Raw genomic sequence first — 22,892 nt, forward strand, 5'->3', positions numbered from 1 at the left:
AAAAAAAAAAAAAAAAGATGTAGCAATCCTATGCAAATGATCACAGAAAATACCAAAGAAGGAACCCTTTCCGTGTTTTACAAAACAAAAAAACAAAGCATAATAATAGAAAGAAAATTATAGATCAACCTTACTCATGAACATATATGAAATCTAGGAATAGATAAAAAGAATTATAAATAATCACCCCCTGGAGTTTATCCCAGGATGCAAGAATGATTTAACATTGGGAAATCATCATATATATATATTACATTATTTTAGGCACAGTCTCACTCTGTCACCCTAGGTAGAAGGTGCCATGGCATCATAGTTCACAGCAACCCCAAACTCTTGGGCTCAAGCAATCTTCTCTCAGTGTCCCAGAGTACTAGGATTACAGGCGTGAGCTGCTGCACCCAACCTACAATTTACTTTTTTAATAGACTGAAAAGCAAATACAGAGTCATCTTCATCATGGTTTCACTAAATTCAGTGCCCAATTATTAAAAACAACAAAAACTTGTCAGTCAGCAAACTAGAAAAGAAATTTGCTAAACCTGATAATCAGCATGTATTTCACCTCACCTGCTGTAAAACAAACCTACAGCTAGAAGCAAAACTAAATTTCTAAGTACACTGATCCAAAAAATGAGAGAATTCACCCATTATCTATATCACTAGATATCCTATAGTCATTAAATTTATAATATATAAGTATTACAAACAACTTAATTCCAATAAATTAGACAACCTAAAAGACAAATGTCTAGAAAGATCCAAATTATCAAAACTGGTATGAGAAGAAATTTCAAAACCTAAATACCCTTGTATAAATAAAATGATTTTAAAATTTTTTTTAAGAGACAAATCCTGCTCTATCCCCTAGGCTTCCATGCAGTGCTATCATAACTCACTGCAACCTCAAACTCAAGCAATCCTTCCGCGTTGACCTCTAAATAGCTGGGGCTACAAGTGCATACCACTGGGCTCAGCTAATTTTAAAATTTTTCCAGAGACAGGGTCTTCCTGTGTCATTCAAGCTGGTCTTGAACTCCTGGCCTCAAGAATTCCTCCTGCCTATGCCTCCCAAAGTGCTCTGATTAAGTCAAGAGCTACCATGAGACCCACCATGACTGGCCATTAGTTAAATTTCTACTTGAAATTTTCCTACGAACAAAATCTTTCCTGTTTAAAGATACAATTCATCTGGAATTATTTGTTATGGAGATGTCAGGCCTTTTTTTCTGATATGAATATCCACGTGAACAAGAAATACTCATATTTACCAAATAAACTGCTGCAGTGACACCTTCATCATAACTCACCTGGCCATATACGTGTGTGTCTAATTCTGGACTCCATTCTATTGCACTGCTTTTCTATCTTTTCAACAGTATTAAGATTTCATTAATTACTGTAGTTTTGTAATAAAGCTTGATACACAATAAAAATATCTTGGTCAAATAATGATAATTTTGAAATCATGAATAATCTCCTACTTCACAAAAATAGTCTTCACTAATTGTTTCTTTAGGTCTTCTATACCTTCTCTAATTCAAAGTTTTCTGAATAGAGGTCCTATATATCTTTCATTGGACTTATTCCTAATGATTTTAAATAGCTTTTGTCTAATTAGTAGACAACTGTTCAAAATTTCATATTACATCTATACATTTTTGCATAAGGAAATAAAAGTGATTTCAACCAAAAACACTGCTAACCTGTTAATACTACTAATTTAAGCCAGTTCATCTTCATCATCTTTAAATAGGTAAAGACCTGTTGCTTTATTTCCTTTTAAGTGATTCGATCTACGTGAGCCTCAGCACTCTCAAATCACTTATGAGCACTGCTGGTGGGAATGCAAGCTAGTATGTTCCTTTTGGAAAGAAGTTTGGAGAACACTCAGGGATCTAAAAATTGACCTGCTGTTGGATCCTGCAATTCCTCTACTAGGAGTATATCCAAAAGACCAAGAATCACTTTGCAAAAAAGATATTTGCAGCAGATTATTCATTGCAGCTCAATTAGTAATAGCCAAGTCGTGGAAGAAGCCAAAGTGCCCATTGACCCAAAAATGGATTAATAAATTGTGGTATATGTATACTACAGAATACTATGCAGCCTTAAAAAAGATGAAGCCTTTACCTCTTTTATGTTTACATGGAGGGATCTGGAACATATTCTCCTGAGTAAAATGTTTCAAGAATGGAGGAAAAAGTATCCAATGTACTCAGTACTTCTATAAAGCCTACTTATATTTACACTTTCTTATGAAAGATAGAACACAACTGTAGCCCAGGATGAAGGAGAGAAATGGAGCGGGAAAGGAGGGGAGAGAGAAGGTTTGACGGGGGGGGGGTAAAAGGCGGGACCACACCTATGGAGCATATGACAAGGGTACAAGTCAAACCTGTGAAGTATAGAACATAGATGCTTTGGCACAATAATCAAGTAAATGAAGTGAAGCTATGTGATTTGTTTATTGTAACCACATCAGATTGTATAAAAAAAAATCAGCACATTTTATCCCACATATGCATGAATGTATTCATGATCTATTTGTATTTGACTTAGTAAAATTTAAAAAAAAGCAAAATGGAAAACATAGGAATAGAGGTCAGAGTAACAGGTTAAGACAGAAATGTATAGATCACTATAAGTTAATTGTATTAAATTAATGAAAACAGATAAGGCCATCTAAAGAAGAAGCACAGTTGAAAAGAGAAAGAGATTCAAAGATGAAAGCACTCCAACATTTAGCCACTGGTAAAGAAACCCAATGAGAAAACAAGGGAATGATATTCAAAAAACCTAGTAAAGAAAGGGTTTCCAAAAAAGAGAAACTTTGTTCACTTAAGATTTGGGGAATGTCATTTTCTTATTGTGTCAAGACATTTATATTCTACATTTAGAAAGATATATGAAGGCTATGTTAACCAGTTGGATGAAAGTATTTCAAATTGTATACAGAAACAGCACACTGTACCCCATGATAGTATTAATGTACACAGCTACGATTTAATTAAAAAAAAAAAGTGAGCACGGGATCATGATGACCCCCTTTAAAAAAAAAAATTTAAGGCTCGGCACCTGTGGCTCAAGCGGCTAAGGCGCCAGCCACATACACCTAAGGTGGCGGGTTCGAATCCCCAGCCCAGGCCCGCCAAACAACAATAATGGCTGCAACCAAAAAAAAATGGCCGGGCATTGTGGCAGGCGCCTGTAGTCCCAGCTACTTGGGAGGCTGAGGCAGGAGACTCACTTGAGCCCAGGAGTTGGAGGTTGCTGTCAGCTGTGATGCCATAGCACTCTACCCAGGGGGATAGCTTGAGGCTCCGTCTCAAAAAAAAAAAAAAAAAAAAAAAAAAAAAAAAAAAAAAAAAAAAAAAAGGTTTGGGGAATGACTCCTAACTACAGATATGAAGCCTGAAAACTGACCAATCTACTTAGGAACATGGAGGTCAATGTACCCTGTAAGAAGCAGTGTGTGTGTTTAACAAATAAGTAGGGACAAATAAGGACTGCTAGTTTGAGAAATTTGGACAGGTACCTAGAGGAGGATGGGTAGTCAGGATGAAAAGATTTTAATGACTAGGTGAGAAAGGTTAGAATACCGTGTAGAAGTGTAGACAAAAAGCAAGAAAGGAGACAGTCAGGTCTGGTCACGGGAAGGACTGGGGAAGTTTCTTTCTGAGTACTCTTAGTTCCTCTGAGGGCTTCTGAGTGATGTCCCAGGACTTTAAATTGCTGTTTCCCTATATATAATGTGGCATTTTCCTAAAGGTACCTTCAAGTGTTCCTCTTGATCTTATAATTTTCAAATGCTGGACTATGACATACATAGGAATATTCTCTGGCTTGGTGTTCTTGGAGATCATGAATATGCAAATTTATGTATGTCATACAATTTGAGAAACTTTTTGAAATTATTTCTTGAGCTTTGCTTTCACCTGTATCTGTCTTCTTCTTAAACCTTCTAGTACTGTCCAATAAAACAATGATGCTCTGATAGTTGTTTCCTAAATTTTTAATCTCTGCTATTCAAACTGTGTAATTTCTATTATTAATCTGCCCTGAAGATCTTTATATCTTTGTTAAGATTTTCATTCAGTACAATCATAAAAGTATGCTTAGTGTTCCCAATTCTTAATAACTGTTTAGCCATCAAGGAGATTAGTCCTTTCATTTGTTTACTGAGTCAATTCAAAAAAATTTTTTTATTAAATCATAGATGTGTACATTAAAATATTTTTGTTATAGGTGATTTAAACTAACTTTCTTTTTGGATACAGAGTCTCACTCAGCCCTGGCTAGAGTACAGTAGTATCATCATAGCTCACTACAACTTCAAACTACTGGGCTCAAGTGATCCTCCTGCCTCAGTCTCCAGAGTAGCTGAAACTATAGGAGCACACTACCCTGACCAGTTTTTTATTTTTCTGTAAAGTCAGCATCTCACTATTGCTCAGGCTGGTCTCCAAATCCTGACCTGAAGCAATCCTCCCTCTTTGGCCTCCCAGAGTGGTAGGATTACAGGTGTGAGCCACTGCGCCCAGCCTAGTTACATTCATCAGTATGTTGGTAAGTTTGGTCTGAGTTCCCCTTCATGACACAGAATGTTTTTTGGCTTTTACATGGGAGAAGATTTCTTTCCCTCTTGGGAATTGGCGGGATCATCTATTGTCATCCCATCTACACCGGTTTCCCCTTTCTTTTCTCCTCACATTTTTAAATCAGATTATGCCTACTATGTCACACTATATGATATCTACAACATTATACTCACCTTCTTAGATCTATACCTAATCCAAATAAGAAAGCAAAGACAAAGACTTGTTGCCTTTTATGACCTGGTCTCCCAAGTTGCTCACCATTTCTACTTTATTCTAGTCATCACAAGTTTATCATTAAGTCCTGCCCATACTCAAGGCTGAAGAAATTAAATCCTATCATTTGAAGGAAAATGTGTCATAGAATCTAAGAACATGTGAAACCACACAGTTGCTTTAAGTTTTATGTAAATTATTAAATTATTGACATTCCTCCAAAAAAAAAAAAAAAAAGAAAATACACACTCTCTTTCAAAATCTCCAAACCTCATCCCCTGATGAGTCTCATCATCTATATCAGAGTCCAGGTAGAAATGAGGATCAATGGGTATAATTCCTTAAACAGAGCCCCTCAAATAAACTTCCTCTCAATCTAAAGATGTGAATTAAAAAGCCAAGGTATCTGACGCCTCGCACAGCAAGTCTACAGTAGACCCCTGAGTAACAGGTGCTTCTTCAGCTGTGCAGGTCCACTTAGACATGGATTTGTCCCACTCTGCCACAAAGAGCAAGACCATTTCTTCCTGGTCCTCCTCAGCCTCCCCAACATGAAGACAATGAGGATGAAGACCTTTATGATGATGATCTACTACTGCTTAAGGAATAAAAAATCTAGTTTCTCTTCCTTATGACTTTCTTAATAACATTTTTTCTCTAGTTTACTTAACAGTAAGAATACAGCATATAATACACATAACTTAAAAATTACGAGTTGATTGATTATATTATCAAAGTTTTCCAAAAAAATAAAAAATAAAAAAGGCTTCCAAAAGAAAGCAGTTCATTAGTTAGGTTTTTTTTTTTTTTGAGACAGGAGCCTCAAGCTGTCCCCCTGGGTAGAGTGCCGTGGCATCTCAGCTCACAGCAACCTCCAACTCCTGGGCTCAAGCGAGTCTCCTGCCTCAGCCTCCCAAGTAGCTGGGACCACAGGCTCCTGCCACAACGCCCAGTTATATTTTTTTTTTTGGTTGCAGCCGTCATTGTTGTTTGGCAGGCCCAGGCTGGATTCAAACCCGCCACCTTGGGTGTACATGGCTAGAGCCTTAGCCACTTAAGCCACAGGCGCCAAGCCCATTAGTTAGGTTTTTGAAGGAGTCAAAAGTTATGTGTGGATTTTTCACTGCACTGGGGGTAGCGCCTCTAACCCCCGCATTGTTCAGAGAAGATTCAACTGCACAATGATGGGGCAGGCACAGAGTAACTGCTAAACAAGAAATGGTACATTTTAGGGGCTTAAGGTAGGGAAGTGGCAATCTTCTGAGTTTGGGGTGTTATCTTGGTTGAGTAAGGCTTACTTTATACCTTCTCTTTTTTACTTCCTTTTTATTTAGAGACACCATCCCCTTTAAATTGCCTGCCAGACCACCAGAAAGAATTCCAAGGTTACGTCTGTTCCTGTGCACTTGTCTAGACCCTGTTGACTCCTTAGTGCTTTACACTACAGAAGTCTCTGATGACTGACTCTCTGACCCTGCGCTGCTCCTACTTCTTTTCCTTCCACATCAATGAATTCCCCCCATATTCTCCTTTCTTCTACACTCTGCCAAGTCACTTCTTGCAAGAGCTCTTGAACAAGTGCTGATGGCCTCAAATTTGCATTTCAACTTGCACTATTCACTCTTGTGTAGTCAAATATGGGCTATGAATGATTTTCAATGCTCCAGTTATTGATCTGCAAGCACAATTCACTTAACTCGATTTACTTAAGTATATTGAAATGAGATAAAATATTTCATTTTCTGCTTCAGGTGTCTGCATTTTGATGAGGAGGAAAATTTATACTTTACATCCTACAGCTTCAGTTGGCTACAATGTTAAAGGAAAGTACTAAAGAAGAAGATTCCTATGGTTCCTCTCTCCTGCAATGTTCTGTGGTTAATTTGTCATTGTTACTAAAGGTAGAAGGTAGAAGTTCAGGTAGAAGTTCAACTAAGATCTGAATTTTTTCCCAACAATTTTACAAAACAAAAAAAGCCTTTTTTTTTGAGACAGAGTCTTCCTCTGTTACCCTGGGTAAAGCACCCTGGCATCATAGTTCATAGCAGCCTCAGACTTTTGGGCTCAGGCAATCCTCTTGCCTCAGCCTCCCAAGTAGCTGGGACTACAGGTGCCTGCCACAATGCCCAGCTAGTTTTCCTATTTATAGTAGAGATGGGGTCTCACTTTGCTCAGGCTGGTCTCAAACTCCCGAGCTCAGGCAATCCATCCACCTCAGCCTCCCAGAGCGCTAGGATTATACATATGAGCCACCACACCAGGTCATACAAAACAAATTTCAAAGAAAAAAATCAATCTAGTCCCTGTTATAGCTCCATTGTGAAATGGGAAGAAATAAAAAATATTTTAAAGCATTTTTTTACAGTTAAAAAACATGCTTTTCAAAAGTTTGGATAAGTCTACACAAAACTACATTTCACATCATAAACCAATAACCATATATAAGACATACATGTTATGCATATTTTAAAAAGCCATGTATTTTATATATAAAGGTTTGCTTAGATACTTTTCCATTTTGTTTTACAAATGTTGGTTATGTTCTACTACACTAAATTCAAAACTCCCTAATGGATCATGATGGGAAGTTGGAATTTATTCATTAAGAAATCATAGAGCTATTTCACCAGACAGAATTTAGGTGTTTCTGAATTTTTTTAAATAAATCTGGTAGACAATGAACTTGGTAGGATGTTCCATGCCTAGGAGAACATGTTTCTTGTTATCTTATTGCACAAGAAATACATGAAAAAGTGCTTACCTTTTGTTGCAGTGGAGATCATAAATAGGTGTCTTAAACTGAATGGACTTAACCATCTCCCCAGTACGAAGTGAATATAAATCCACACAACAGTAAGGTGGGCTTGTGCTAAAAGAAGGAAAAAAACATTATTTTACAAAAGGGGAAAGGCTATTAACCTCTACATTTTCTTATTAACATGAGATTCAAACCCTTTATTAATAGGACATTAGTAAATTGATTCAAACCTTCCCAAAAAGATGATCACAATACAACCCTTATTTTATACCAATTTATGGTAGGAATACAAAATTCAGAGAGGAAAGAAATCACTCATCAAATAAATACTATAAAAAAGACAAATAATATAATTATATCAATAAATGTAGAAAAGCATTTGATAAATTTCAGAACCCATTCATAACAAATCTTCCCTTAAGCTGATGAAGGGTACCAACTTTAAAACTAACAAAAACTAGCAAAAAATTGTAAACTGTGTCTAGATTCCAAAATAAGAAACTAGACAAGATATTATCAATACTCTATTCAACATAGCACAGAAGGACTCATGAAGAAGTCAAGAAAAGTAATTACTACAGGAAGAAATAAAGTTATCATTTATGTTGAAAACCTCACTGTATAAGTATAAAACTCAATGATAAAAATCTATAAGTAGAAATATATATAATATATGCACACATGCAAATAAACCCACAACAAAAACTATGTGGATTCACCAAGATCACTAGATACAAGGTCAATATACAAACATCACCTGTTTTGTAAATTAAGAACAAATAATTAATGACATTTGAAACAATATCATATAAAGTGGCATTAAAAATATCAAAAACATTGAATATCTTGGAATAAATCTAAGTAAGGATTTATAATCTATTTGCATGAAAGAATAAAATAGTTTTATTTATTAAAAAATTAGTAAATGAAATAAATACTATAAACTGAAAGATTTACATTGATAGTTAAAAATCTCATTAAAAAATTCTACCTCATTAAACTTCATTAAAAAATGTATATGGAAATGCAAAACATACATGGAAATGTATTCCACATGATAAGACTTATTGTAAAGGTACAGATTAATTAAGGAGCTGTATTCTTGGCACAAGAACATATCAGAAAATCGATGTTTCTACCTTAAGAAAACAACTTTTAAAAAGTTAAAACCAATGAAAGTAGAATGAAGAATAAAAATGCTGTAAGATATTAATGAAATAAAATATGTGCAATGAATTAGGGGGAAAACAGTAATACTAAAACATAGTTCTTCTTTAAGATAAAAAATAATTCTAGTCAAAGTATTTAAGAAAAATAATACAGAAGAGACAAACAATATAAGGAAGGAAATAGGCAATATTCAGATAACATAAACAAATTCCTTAAAATGGACCAGCTGCCCAAACCAATTGAAACCAAAAGATACTATGAATATAGCCCAGTATCTATAAAAGAAATTGAATGCATAACTTTTCACAAAGAAAATCCTCAAAAATTCTTTCACTTTATTAACTCTACGAATCAGACAAAAATGAATACCCATCATATACAACCTATTTCATAAGTGAGAATTGTCCTTTTAGTTATAAGGCAAGTACCACCTATCCAAAAACTAAACAAATGCCTGTAGGAAAAGAAACAACATACATACATGCTTGCATACACCCTTCTTAACAAAGTATTAACAAAACAAATCAGCAATATGAAACAAAATATTAACATTGACTGAAATATGAAACAAAATATCAACATTGACTGTGGTTAACAACAAAATGTTGATCCCAATTCCCACGGATGACTTTGAAGAGTTCAAGACTTTAGTGGAGGAAATAACTGCAGATGTGGTAGAAATAGCAAGAAATTTAGAACTAGAAGTGGAATCTGAAGACGTGACTGAATTACTGCCAACTCAGGATAAAACCTGAAGATATGAGGCGTTTCTTCTTAAGAATGAACAAGGAGGCTCGGCGCCTATAGCTCAACCGGCTAAGGCACCAGCCACGTACACCTAAGGTGACGGGTTCAAATCCCCAGCCGGGACCCGCCAAACAACGAGGGCTGCAACCAAAAAATAGCTGGGCGTTGTGGCGGGCGCCTGTGGTCCCAGCTACTTGGGAGGCGGAGGCAGGAGACTCGCTTGAGCCCAGGAGTTGGAGGTTGCTGTGAGCTGTTAATGCCACGGCACTCTACCCAGGGGGACAGCTTGATGCTCTGTCTCAAAAAAAAAAAGGAAGAATGAACAAGGAAAGAGCTTTCTCGCAATGAAATCTACTTAGGTGAAGATGCCATCAGTATTGTTGAAATGACAACAAAAGATTTAGAATATACCATAAACTTAATTGCTAAAGCAGCAGCAGAGTTTGATTGGACTGACTCCAAGTTTGAAAGATGTTCTGTGGGGGTAAAATACTATCAAACAGCATCATATGCTATAGAGAAATCTTTAAGGGAAAAAAGTGTCATTCAAGGTGGCAAACTTAATTGTTCTCTTATTATAAGAAAGTGCCACAGCTCCCCACACCTTCAGCAACCACCACCCCATCTGTCAGCACCCAACAGCATCAAGGAAAAACTCTGCATTGGCAAAAAGACTATGACTTGCTGAAGGCTCCAATTTTCATTAGCATTATTTAGCAATAAAGTATTTTTAATTAAGATTATGTACATTTTTTACAGAACATGCTATTGCATACTTAACAGACTTACAGTATAGTAAACCATAACTTTTATGTGCACCAGGAAACAAAACTTCTATTACATGCTTTATTGGCGTGGTCTGGAACTAAACCTGTAATACCTCCACAGTATCCCTATACATATACATGATTAACATGTAGGAAACTGAAAAGGCTGCAATAATCAGGATAGCATGGTATTGGTGTAAGCACAGAAATATATATATCAAGGAAACAGAATAGAGAGTCTAGAAACAAACTCACATTTGTATGGCCAGTTGATTTTCATCAAAGGTACACTATAATTAAATGATAAAGATAGTCTTTGGAACAAATGGCACTAAAAAAAACCAGATATATGTATTAGAAAAACTAAATGGTCCCCAACTTGTACACAAATATTAACTCGAAATGGATAGTATGTGTTAAAATATTATAGTCAAAACTATACAATATCTAGAACATACAAGAGAAAAATCTTTGCAAACTCTTTCCTTTTTTTTTAATTAAATCATAGCTGTGTACATTAATGCAGTCATGGGGTACAATGTGCTGGTTTTATATACAATTTGAAATATTTTTACCAAACTGGTTAACATAGCTTTCATGGCATTTTCTTAGTGCAAACTATTTCTTAAACAAGAAAAGGATGCACTAAAATAGAATAAATTAAAACCTTTAGCTTGTTTTTTTTTTTTTCTTTTTGGAAGTAGAGGCTGACTCTGTTGCCCAGGTGGGAGTATCATGGTGTGAGCCTAATTCACAGCAACTTCAGACGCCTGGGTTAAAGAGATATTCCAATATTCCTGACACAGCCCCTTGACTAGCTAGGACTATAGGTACCCACTAAGAGGCCAAGCTAATTTTTCTATTTAATAAAGACAGGGTCTCACTGTTGTTAAGGCTGGTCTCGAATTCCTGAGTTCAAGTGATCCTCCAGCCTCAGCCTCCTAGAGTGGCTAGGGTTACAGGCATGAGCCACTGCACCCGGCCTAACTTTTGCTTTTTAACAGCCAGAAATTGGAAAATGTAAAACCAAGGCCCATATTGTAAGTAAATGTAGATATTTTCAAAACACATATCTGACAAAAGGTTTGTGTCTAAAATTTAGAAATTATTATAACTCAATAGCAATCGTGCCTGCAATACATAAAAAGTGGCTATAATATTATAAAAAAAGATACCTGGCCAAAGATAGATAGAAACTAAGCACATGAAGAGATGTTCAGCATAACTAATTACCAGGGAATTGCAAACTGAAATCACCAACAGACACCACTACATCCACTAGAATGGCAAAAACTTTATAAACTGGTAACACAAAGTGGTGGCAAGAATGCAAAGTAATTGAACCTCTCACACATTATTATTATGAATGCAAAATGTCACAGTGACTTAGAGAAATAGTTTAGCAGTTTCTCAAAACATTGAATATAAGTCTCCTGCATGTCACAATCAGATACTTTATCATTCATAATTTTCAAAACCTAGAAACAATTAAATCCCTATCAATGAGTGAATTAATAGTGATATATTAATGCAATGAATAGTATTCAATAATTAAAAAGAACAAATTATCTATAAACAACAGAGATGAATCTTAAAACCATGAGAGGGAGGCACACATAAACTTTACATATTATATGCCCTCTTCTACAAAAAGCTTAAAAAATGGCTATAATAATAGGAAGCGGATTAGTAGTTGCCAGGAGAAAAGTTCAGAGGGAAGGTATAGAGTGTCACGTGGCATGAAAAACCTTTAGTGTGATGGAAATGTATCACTATTGTGGTGGTAGTAACACAACTGTATACAACTGGAATAGCTAGAGGTAGGGAGAATCTTGTAAAAGCCGGAACTTCAATCCCTAAAACTGACACAAGGCAAAAACTCCTAAGTGTCCCTACAAATTAATCCACACTCCTCTGCTGTTAAGGAATGAGTTTAATAATGAATAAAATCTAACATCTTGCCCAACCAACTAGGAGGGAAAGAGCAGCTTGTCACCTTCAATTAGGAGCTCATTATGGCTATAACACATTAGGTACTGGAATTCTTATCACTTCGCTGGCATCGTCCAGACAATGTCACGACTGAGAGTCTTCCTGTAAAAAGCCATCATTAGAAACAGACAAAACAAATGCTATGAAGGCTCAGTTTACAGCTAACTGCACAAGATTTGTCCGAACCAAGAACTCTATTTATAAATGGGGAAAAGTCTCCCATTCAGTGACTAATAGGGAAAGATAATTCTTTAAAATAAGTCTTCACAAATTCACACATCCACAAAGGAGTCAGCATGCTTCCTGCCAATAACACAGTTGTGTGCATGCCCGACATGTCCTTTTGTTCTCTGTTTTCTCTTTTGAAAAGCCTTGACCATTTCCATAGAGCACAGCAAGACAATCTTAATTTTCCTCATGGGCAGGCTAATGAGAAATCTCTCTATAAAACAATCAGTATGCATGCCCCAAAAAGTTTTATATTAAAATATTCAGAAATGAAACAAGCTTTTACTCTTTACTCTCTTATATGAGACACAAGTTATATCTGATTTTGACAGGGCTCTAATGGACTAATATTTTTAAAGGTTTGTGTCTGACATTTAAACACAGAGCTTTCACTTCACATTAAAGATCAGCCTAACCACTTAACAGGAAAAGTACCTAGAAGAACTTTTGAGAGACAAGTTTAGAATGCAATGAATCTATTACAAACAGGCACCAGAGGAATAGGAAAACCAGGAATAATGCAATTTTTATAACTAAATGGTTGTGTAAAAACCTCTAATTTGTGCCCAGGCACAATTTCATACATACATGTTAAAATAAATAGTAAAAGTATTTTGTACTTTTTATGATAAATATAAAATACAAATGAATGCAATTTCTCTTTAACAGACCTTTTCTTTATCTGAGCAACTTGTTTTATATTGAGCTAGTGGGCATCTGTGTTGAAAAATTTTATCAGAACAATCTGTTGCCTACTGTAAAGCTGACCCACACCCATCAGGGGAAGTTATTAAGATTTTATTAGGGAGGGAAAAGTCCTCATTTTGATATAGTACAACAGCCAAAGCTATGGAATTTACACAGTAAATTCATTTCAGTGAAGAAAGTTGATTGCAACTACTTACAGATTAAATTTGAAAAAAAGTTTCATTTACTAAAAATGAAAAGGGTAAATTAAGCACCCATAAACTGCAAAACAAAATATTTAAACTGGATTTCTTTAAATGAAAAATATTAAAAATATTATAAATACAAAAGACAAACATCAATAAGAATAACTAAACATATGCATGAAAATGAATCTATAGTTTTAGAAAACACTAGACAAACTAAAATAATTACATTTAACTAAAATGTTTTTAAATTTCAACACTGAGTATGTCTCAAATTCAGATTAAATTCTGAAAAGCTAACAACCTCTTCCCGATACAATTTCTTGCTCTCTATCCTATTAATATGTAACTAGGAGATTGATAGCTGGGTGCCATGGCTTATGTCTATAATTCTAGCACTCGGGGAGGCCAAGGTGGGAGGATCACTTGAGCTCAGGAGCTCAAGACCAGCCTGAGCAAGAGTGAGTCCCCATCGCTACCCAAAATAGAAAAAATCAGCAAGGTATAGTAGTGCCTGCCTGTAGTCCCATCTACTTCAGAGGCTAAGGTTGGAGGACCACATGAGCCCAGGATATGGAGATCACAATGAGCTATGATGACACCACTACACTCTAGCTGGAGCAACAGAGCAAGACTCTGTCTCCTTAATTACCAATTAATTAAAAACTAAGAGATTGAGGCGGTGCCTGTGACTCAGTGAGTAGGACACCAGCCTCATATACCAAGGGTAGTAGGTTTGACCCGGCCCCAGGCCAAATTGCAAAAAAAATAAATAAATAAATATAAACTAAGAGATTGAGTCTCCATTATCATATATAATCAAATATGGAGTCACACATTGCCTCTCTTAACAAAATAAATAAGTACAGATATTTCATAAAAGACACTATACAGATGTGTGATTAGCCATAAAGGAAATTAAAAAACCACTAAGAGAAATCGCTATACCCCCATGAAAACTGATAAAAATTAGAAAACAGTGACAAAAAATGCTGGTAAAAATAAGGAGAAAAAGAATCACTCTCACAATGCTGGTGGGAATACAAAAATGGAATAGATGCCTGGACAACACTTCAGTGGTTTCTTATAAAACTACATATGAACAAGTTCATCTGTACAAGTTCAGAATGAGAAGGGAAGATGAAGATAACAAAAAAACTCACTAAGAATTAATGAGAATATTCCATTTTATGAATATGTTACAGTTTATTAATTTATCTGCCTACTGGAGGACATCTTGGTTACCTGCAGGACTGGGCAATTACACAACGCTGCTATGTACGTCCATGTGCAGGTTGTGTGGACATAAATGTTCACCTTACTGTCTCATACTCTTATCATATGGTAGGAATCACACAGTGTACAGCCTTCTCACAGTGGTTTCTTTTACTGTGCAATATACATTTAAGGTTCCACCATATTGAAGGGCCGTGCATTTCTTTCATGGCTAGGTATTTCATTTATTTTTAACACTGATTAATAGTTTACTCTTAGGATGTACCAATGTTTATTTATCCATTCACATGCTGATGGACATTTTTATTACATTCAAGTTTCAGCAATTATAAATAAAGTTGCTATACCTGTACAGGGTTTTGTGGGGACATAAGTTTCAACTCATTGGAATAAATAGCAAGAAAGGTAACTGGCTATCTTATGGTATGACTTATGTTTAGTTTTATAAGAAACTACAAAATCAGATTCTGAAGTGGCTATATGGTTCTGCATTCATTACTCATACCTCTAGCAATGAATGAGCATTCCTATCACTCCACATCTTTGTCAGCATTTGGTGTTGTCAGTGTGTTGGATTTTAGCCCTTATAAAATGTGGTATCCATTTGTTTTGGGTTTGCAATTCCCCAATTACATATGGCACTGAGCATCTTTCTTAATGCTTATTTATCATGTGTATAACTTCTGTAGTCAGGATTTTTGCCCATTTTTTCATAGGGCTGCTCGTTTTCTTACTGTTGGGTTTTAAGGGGTTTTGTATGTTTTAGATAATAGTCATTTAATCAGACATGTCTCTTGCAAATATGTTTTCCCCATCTGCAGCTGTCTCATTCTCTTGAAGTCATCCTTCACAGAGTGTAAGTTTGTAACGTTAATGAGGTCCAACTTACCAATTTTTTTCTTTCATGGACTATGCTTTTGGTGTTATATCTAAGAAGCCATCACCAAACCCAAACCTAGATTTTCTCTTATGTTATCTTCTAGGAGCACTGCCTTTCCATATAAACTTTAGAATTAGGGGTGGGGTTAAAAAAAACTTTAGAATTAGTTAGTATTTATCCACAAAATTACCTGCGGGTATTTTGATAGGCATTTCGATAAATGTGCAAATAGCAGAATCCTAAATGAACATCGTTAAGAGAAAGAACCTAATCAGAAAGGCTACAAATGATATGGTTCTAAATACACAATGTTATGGAAAAAAGACAAACCCAGGGAGACAGTAAAAAGATCAGTGGTGCCAGGGGAAAGGAAAAAAGAATGCATTGGTAGAGTACAAGAGATTTTTAGGATAGAGAAACTATGTATGATACCATAATGGTGGGTACATACATGACACTACACATTTTACAAAAGGCGCAGAATGTACAACTCAACAAATGAGACTAATATACTATGGACCTTGGTTGTATCATTATCAGATATCAACTGTTAACAAATATACTAGACACACTGACGTGATACGTTAATGATGGGGATAGTGTGTGTGAAAGAAGAAGGGGATATATGGAAATATACTTTCTGGTTAATATTTCTGTGCACCTAAAGCTGCCTCTAAAAAGTCTATTAGCTTGGGTGGCACCTTGTTGCTCAAAGGAATAGGGTGCCGGCCCCATATACCAGACCCGGCCCTGGCCAAAAACTGCAAAAAAAAAAAAAGAAAGAAAAAGTCTATTAACTTTTATTTATTTTCCAATAAATATGAGAGTACAATGACTAGGTTGTACTGCGTGTTTCTTAGGTAAAGTGCAAGTTGTAGTTGAGCCCTTCACCCAGTGGGTGTGCTGTATATCCTTACATTGTACCCATTTTGTGAGAGCTTACCAATCCCCTTCCCTCCTCCCTTTTCCTCCTCCAAAAATCTATTAACTTTGAAAATAATCTCATTAACCATTTTATTTCTCCCTTTCCACCTATATGCCTTTAATTTCCTAGGAATAGTGAGAGTGGACATTCTTGCATTGTTCCTTGATCTTAGCAAGAAAGCATATAGTTTTTTACCATTAAGTATGATATTAGTTGTAGATTTTTAGAAGATATGCTTTATCAAATTGAAGAAGTTCCTTTCTATTCTTTATTTTCTGAGAGTTTTCATCATGAATGGGTATGAAATTTTGTCAAAATCCAGCAAGGCATTTTGAGAGTACCTACAAACTGACTCTAAATTTATATGGAAAGGCCAAGAACCCAACAAAGTATTGAATAGCCAACATAATATTGAAAGAGAAGAGCTGAGTCAGACAATTGATGCTATCTAACATCCAAGGCTTACTATAAAGATACAATCATCAGAGCCAGGTGCAGTGGCTCATGCCTATAATCCTAGCATATTGGGAGGCTGAGACGGGTGCATTGCTTGAGTTCAGGAGTTTGAGACCAATGTGAACAAGAGTGAGCCCCCCACCACCACCATCTCTACAAAATATAGAAAAAATAGTCAGGCATTGTGGCAGGTGCCTGTAGTTCCAGCTACTTGGGAGGCTGAGGCAAGAGGATTGGTTGAGCCCAGGAGTTTTGAGGTTGCTGTGAGCTATGACACCATGGCACTCTATCCAGGGTGACAGAGACTATGTCTCATAAAAACAAACAAACAAAAAGATACAATAATCAAGATAATGTGATATTGATGAAAGAATAGAGAAATAAAGGAACAAAATAGAAAACCCAGATATAGATTACACAAATATAAGCAACTGATCTTTGACAAGGAAGCAAAAGCAATTCAATCAGAAAAGGGTGGTCTTTTTAACAAATGGTACTAGAACATCTGGAATTTCCAAAGCTAAAGGGGGGGGCACTAGGCAAACAGGAGCATGCACCTCTTTTAGTTAAATCTAAGCTACAAGCTGGAATTTTAGCTTCCCTAGAGATAAACCTCTTTATAAACTGTATAAACACTTAACTAAGTTCTTCACTTTCCTTTATATCCTCCCCCCTCCACAAAAAAAAGCAATAATGAAAATGGAAAGTGTAGATGAAGCCGTAAATAAACTCATTCATGCAGAAAACTGCATCTCTTAAGTATAGAACATTTCTGATGTATTAAAAAATCCTGCCTCAAGGTTGCAGCATCAGTCCTTTACCTGATGTTTCCAGCTTGCCAGCCTCTCTTATTTCTTACTTAACAGCTCTGAAAATTACATAAACCAATTCCTTAAAATGAAGTGTGTATGTGTGTGTTTGTTTCTAAGTGTATATACACTGGCTGATATATTGGGGAATAAAGAACGTGACACTCATGCCTAGGGCCATACACTTGCTCAGAGCAAAACTGCACAGTCTCCAGGTTAACAACTCAGGCTGAGCCTTTAAGCCAGCTCAAAAAGAAAGTGAAGACTAAGCTAGGGTTTTAGATGGTACCACTACACATGCAAGGACTGGCTCACGTCAAAAGTAATCTACAAACACCAGAGTATTTTTTTTTTCTTTTTGGCTCCTGCTAATTAAAAAAATTTCTGAGGCGAAGGGACCTCTATCCTGTCACTGGTTGTTGGCTGAGATAGCAGAGGAGAGATTTCAGTGTTCACACAGGACAACAAACACAGTCTTCACAAAAATAATTTAGAAAATTTACTAACAACAGGTGGTTGCAGATGGCAACAAGCAACAACCACAGACCCCAGGAATGGAAGAGACTCTGATGTTCAGAATTACAACATTACAATATTCAAAATGTCCACCATTCAGCAAAAAACTACAAGGCATACAAAGAAACAGAGAAGTATAACCCATTCAAAGGTATAAAACTAAATTGAGAAAAGCTTTCACAGAGGCAATCAAGACACTGTACTTACAACACAAAGACTCTAAAACAGTTGTCTTAAAAATGCTCAAAGAACTAAAATAATCTACTCCGAAACTAAAGGAAACCAGGCAAACAGTGAGTGAACTGACTGAGAATATCAATAAAAAACCTGGCATTATTAGAAAAGGAAGCTAATAAAAATTCTGGCACTAAAGGGTAAAGAATAGGTGAAATTAAAAATTCACTAGAGAGGTTGAAAAAAATACCTGAAAAAGAGTAAGAAAGAATCAGCAAACTTAAAAACAAGAAAACAAAAATAACCCATAAGAGAAAAGAATGAAGAAAAATTTGTACAACCTAAGAGCAACACCTTAATTGAACTAGAGCAAAACCACTTATATTCAGGTAAAAGACTCCACCCACCAAGAGGAGAATGCATATTCTTCTGAAGTGCAAATGAAACATTCTCCAGGATATACCATGTGCTACATCATAAAAAGAGAGTCAGTAAATTTTAAAACTGAAAACAATCTCTCCAATCATGTGGAAATGAATCAGCAAACAAAAACAGAAGGAAAATTAGAAATTCACAAACACACTGAATTAAACAACACACTCTAACCAAGAGGTCAAAGAAAAAAAATCACAAAGAATATTAGGAAAAACTTTGAGACAAATGAAATCTAAAATACTCTGTACCAAAATTTAAAGGGTACGTAAAAAACAGTACTCAGAGCAAAATTTATAGCTATAAATCCTTACATCAAATATGATCTCAAATCAATAACTTGACACTGAAGGAATTAGAAAAAGAAGACCAAACCCTCTGAGAGCAGAAGGAAGGAAATAATAAAGATCAGAGCAGATACAAACAAAAAAAATCAAGACTATAAAACAACAGAGAATCAAGACAAATTCTTCAAAAAAGATGAATAAAGCTCTTTTGCTAGACTAGCTAGAAATGAAGAGAGAAGATGCAAATAACAACAGAGGTGAAACGGACACTCTGCTAGTGATATAACAGAAATAAACTAGATAACCCAGAGCAATGGTTCTCAACCTTCCTAATGTCACAATGTATTTTCATTGTTAAAAGGGGGTCACGACCCACAGCTTGAGAACCGCTGACCTAGACGAAATGAACAAACTTCTAGGACAAACACAAATTACCAAAACTGATTCAAGAAGAAATACTTAGCAAATTAAGAGAATGAATCAGTATTCAAAAATCTGCCAATAAAGAAAGTACAAGATCAGTTGCTCTCCTGGTGAATTCTATCAGAGTTAAAGGAGAATTAGCACTGATCCTTCTCGAACTCTTTCAAACAACTGAAGACCAGGAACATTTCTTAACTCATTCCATAAGGCCAACACCGTCTTGATAAGAAAGTGAGAAAAAATATACTACAAGAAAAGAAAACTGAAGACCAACACCCCTAGGAATACAGATGAGGCGATCCTCCACAAAACACTAGCAAACTAAATCCAGCAGCATGTTAAAAGGTTTATTATAGTGACCATGACCAAGTGGGATTTATCCCAGGGGAACAAGGATGAAAAAAATAATACCAGCCAATATAATGCATCACATTAATAAACAAGGTGGAAAAAACCCTTCATGATCATCTCAACTGATGGCAATAAAAGCATTTGTCAAAATTCAACATCTTGTCATGATAAAAACACACAGGAAAGTAGAAATAGAAGGAAACTTAAAAACAAGAAATAGAAGCTAACATCATGTTCAATAAAGACTAATATTTCCCCCCCTAAGATCAGGAAGAAAACAAGAATTCCCAATGTTACTCAACCCAGTACTGAAAGATCTAGCCAAAGCAATAAAGAGGGGGAGAAGGGGTGCCTACATTAGAAAAAAGTAAAATTATCCCTATTCATAGATAACATTATTCTCTATATAGAAAACCCCAGAAAATCCACCAAAAATACCAACAAATTTGTGAGGAAGAAAATCAACATGCGAACACTAGCAATGAACAATCCAAAAGACAAATTATAACACTTACAATTGCAATAAATCTCTACCAAAGTTCCAATGGCCCTTTTTGCAAAAATGAAAAAGCCAATCCTACAAGCAAATAGAACTGGAAGGAACCTGAAACAGCCCAAACAAAAATGGAAAATATCAAATCTGGAGGATGCACATTTCAAAACTTAAAACAGAGTAAAACTAGCCTAACATTAGACATATAGACCAGTGGAACAGAATTTATCATCCAGAAATAAGCCCATATAACTGATGAATTAATTTTTCAAAAAGGTGCCAAGTTTATTCAATGGGGAAAAAAGTCTTTTTTACCAAATTATGCTGATGGGTATCCACCTGCAAAAGAATGAAGTGAGAACCACCTCTCAATCCAAAACGGTTGTAATGACTTAAATAAAACAGATAAATCTATGAAACTCTTAAGAGAAAACCAAGAGGTAAATTCTGACCTGGGGTTTGGCAGTAAATTCTTAGAAACAGTATCAAACGAAGAAATAGGCAAATTTGATTAGATCAGTATTTTCAAACTTTGTGAGCCAAAAGACATTATTAAGAAAGTAAAACCACAGTCACAAAATATGAGAGAAAACATTTGCAAACAACATATCATATAAGTCTCTAGTATTTGAAATACTTGAGAGAATTCTTATAATTTAACAAGAATTATAACATTCCAATTTTAAAAAAGGTCAAAGGACTTGAATAGACATTTCTCTAAAGACAATACATAAAGGACCATCAGGTATATAAAAGATGCTCAACATCACTAGTCATTAGGATAACACAAATCAAATCCATAATGAGATACAACTTCATTCCTACTAGCTTGGTAATAATAAGTATGGGTGAGGATGTGGAAAAACTGGGACTCTGATCCTCTGCTACTAGGAATATAAAGGCTGGCTCGGCGCCTGTGGCTCAAGTGGCTAGGGTGCCAGCCACATACACCTAAGGTGGTGGGCTCAAATCCAGCCTGGGCCTGCCAAAAACAACAATGACGGCTACAACCAAAAAACAGCCAGGCACTGTGGCGGGCACCTGTGGTCCCAGCTACTTGGGAGGCTGAGGCAGGAGACTCGCTTAAGCCCAGGAGTTGGAGGTTGCTGTGAGCTGTGATGCCACAGCACTCTACCCAGGGGGATAGCTTGAGACTCTGTCTCAAAAAAAAAAAAAAAATAGCTGGAATATAAAAGGTTAGGGTTCCTGTGGAAAGCAGTTTTATGATTCTTCAAAAAGTTAAACACAGCATTAACAAATGACTCAACATTTCTAGTCCTAAGTATATACCCAAGAAAGCATATGTCCATGCAAAAACCTGTACATAGGTTAAGTGTGATGGTTTACAACTATAATCCTAGTGCTTTGGGAGGCAAAAGCAGGAGGATAGCTTGAGCCCCTAAGTTATAGCCAGCCTGGGCAACATAGCAAGACCCAATTTCTATAATTTTTTTTTTAATTAGCTAAGTGTGGTGGTGCATACTTGATGTCCTACCTATTTGGGAGGCTGAGGCCAGAGGATTGTTTATGCTCAGGAGTTCAAGTTTATAGTGAATTATAATCATACCACTGTCATCCAGGCTAGGTGACAGACTGAGACTCTGTCTCTAAAAAATAAAATAAAACAGGGTGGTGCCTGTGGCTCAGTGAGTAAGGTGCTGGCCCCACATACCGAGGGTGGCAGGTTCAAACCCAGCCCTGGCCAAACTGCAACAAAAAATAGCTGGATATTGTGGCGGGCACCTATAGTCCAAGCTATTCGGGAGGCTGTGGCAAGAGAATTGCCTAAGCCCAAGAGCTGGAGGTTGCTGTGAGCTGTGATGCCATGGCAATCTACTGAGGGTGACAAAATGAGACTCTGACTCTAAAAAAAAAAAAATAAATAAATAATAAATAAAATAAAACAAAACATGTTTAAGTATGTTCATAGCAGCATTATACAAAATGACCACAAATGCAAACATCATTTGTCTGTCAACAAATGAATAGTTAAACAAGTTGTAGTTACACATACAGCTATCCTCTTGCTTCAGCCTCCCAAGGAGCTGGGACTATAGGCACCTGCCACAATGTGGAACTATTTTTAGAGATGGGTTCTTGCTCTTGCTCAGGCTAGTCTCCAACTCTGAGCTCAAGGTATATACCAGCCTCAGCCTCCAGAGTGCTAGAATTATAGGCATGAGCCACTGCGCCTAGCCCTTCAGGTGGGTTTTTTTCCATCTTATTTTTAGTTTACATACTTTCCTCTTTCATTCAACTTGTACTCTGTTCCATACACCTTGACTGATTTTTTTTTAACTCGTTGTTCTCTATCTACCTGGTTTTCTTCAACACATCTAAACCCCAGTGATTCTTCAATGGGGTTGACTACAATAATATCCTCCCGGCTTGAAATACTTGCTTCTTCCTTTGCCATATTATGATACTTATATACCTAGCAGGTCAATTAAAAACTCTGACAGTGGCTCGGCGCCTGTGGCTCAAGCGGCTGGGGCGCTGGCCACATACACCTAAGGTGGCGGGTTCGAATCCCCAGCCCAGGCC

General features: G+C 36.2%; 1 protein-coding gene across 1 annotated transcript in view; it reads right to left on the bottom strand.

Moving 5' to 3' along the window:
- BCAS3 (BCAS3, microtubule associated cell migration factor) overlaps nt 1-22,892 on the bottom strand; it is a 611,572-nt gene that overhangs the window by 448,982 nt on the left and 139,698 nt on the right. Inside the window, exon 7 of the mRNA XM_023516602.1 lies at nt 7,573-7,680. Within this exon, the coding sequence (XP_023372370.1) occupies nt 7,573-7,680 (108 nt within the window). The remainder of the gene's footprint in view (nt 1-7,572; nt 7,681-22,892) is intronic.

This window comes from Otolemur garnettii, unplaced genomic scaffold, assembly GCF_000181295.1.
Source record: "Otolemur garnettii isolate 467f Iridium unplaced genomic scaffold, OtoGar3 scaffold00094, whole genome shotgun sequence".
Lineage (NCBI taxonomy): Eukaryota > Metazoa > Chordata > Mammalia > Primates > Galagidae > Otolemur > Otolemur garnettii.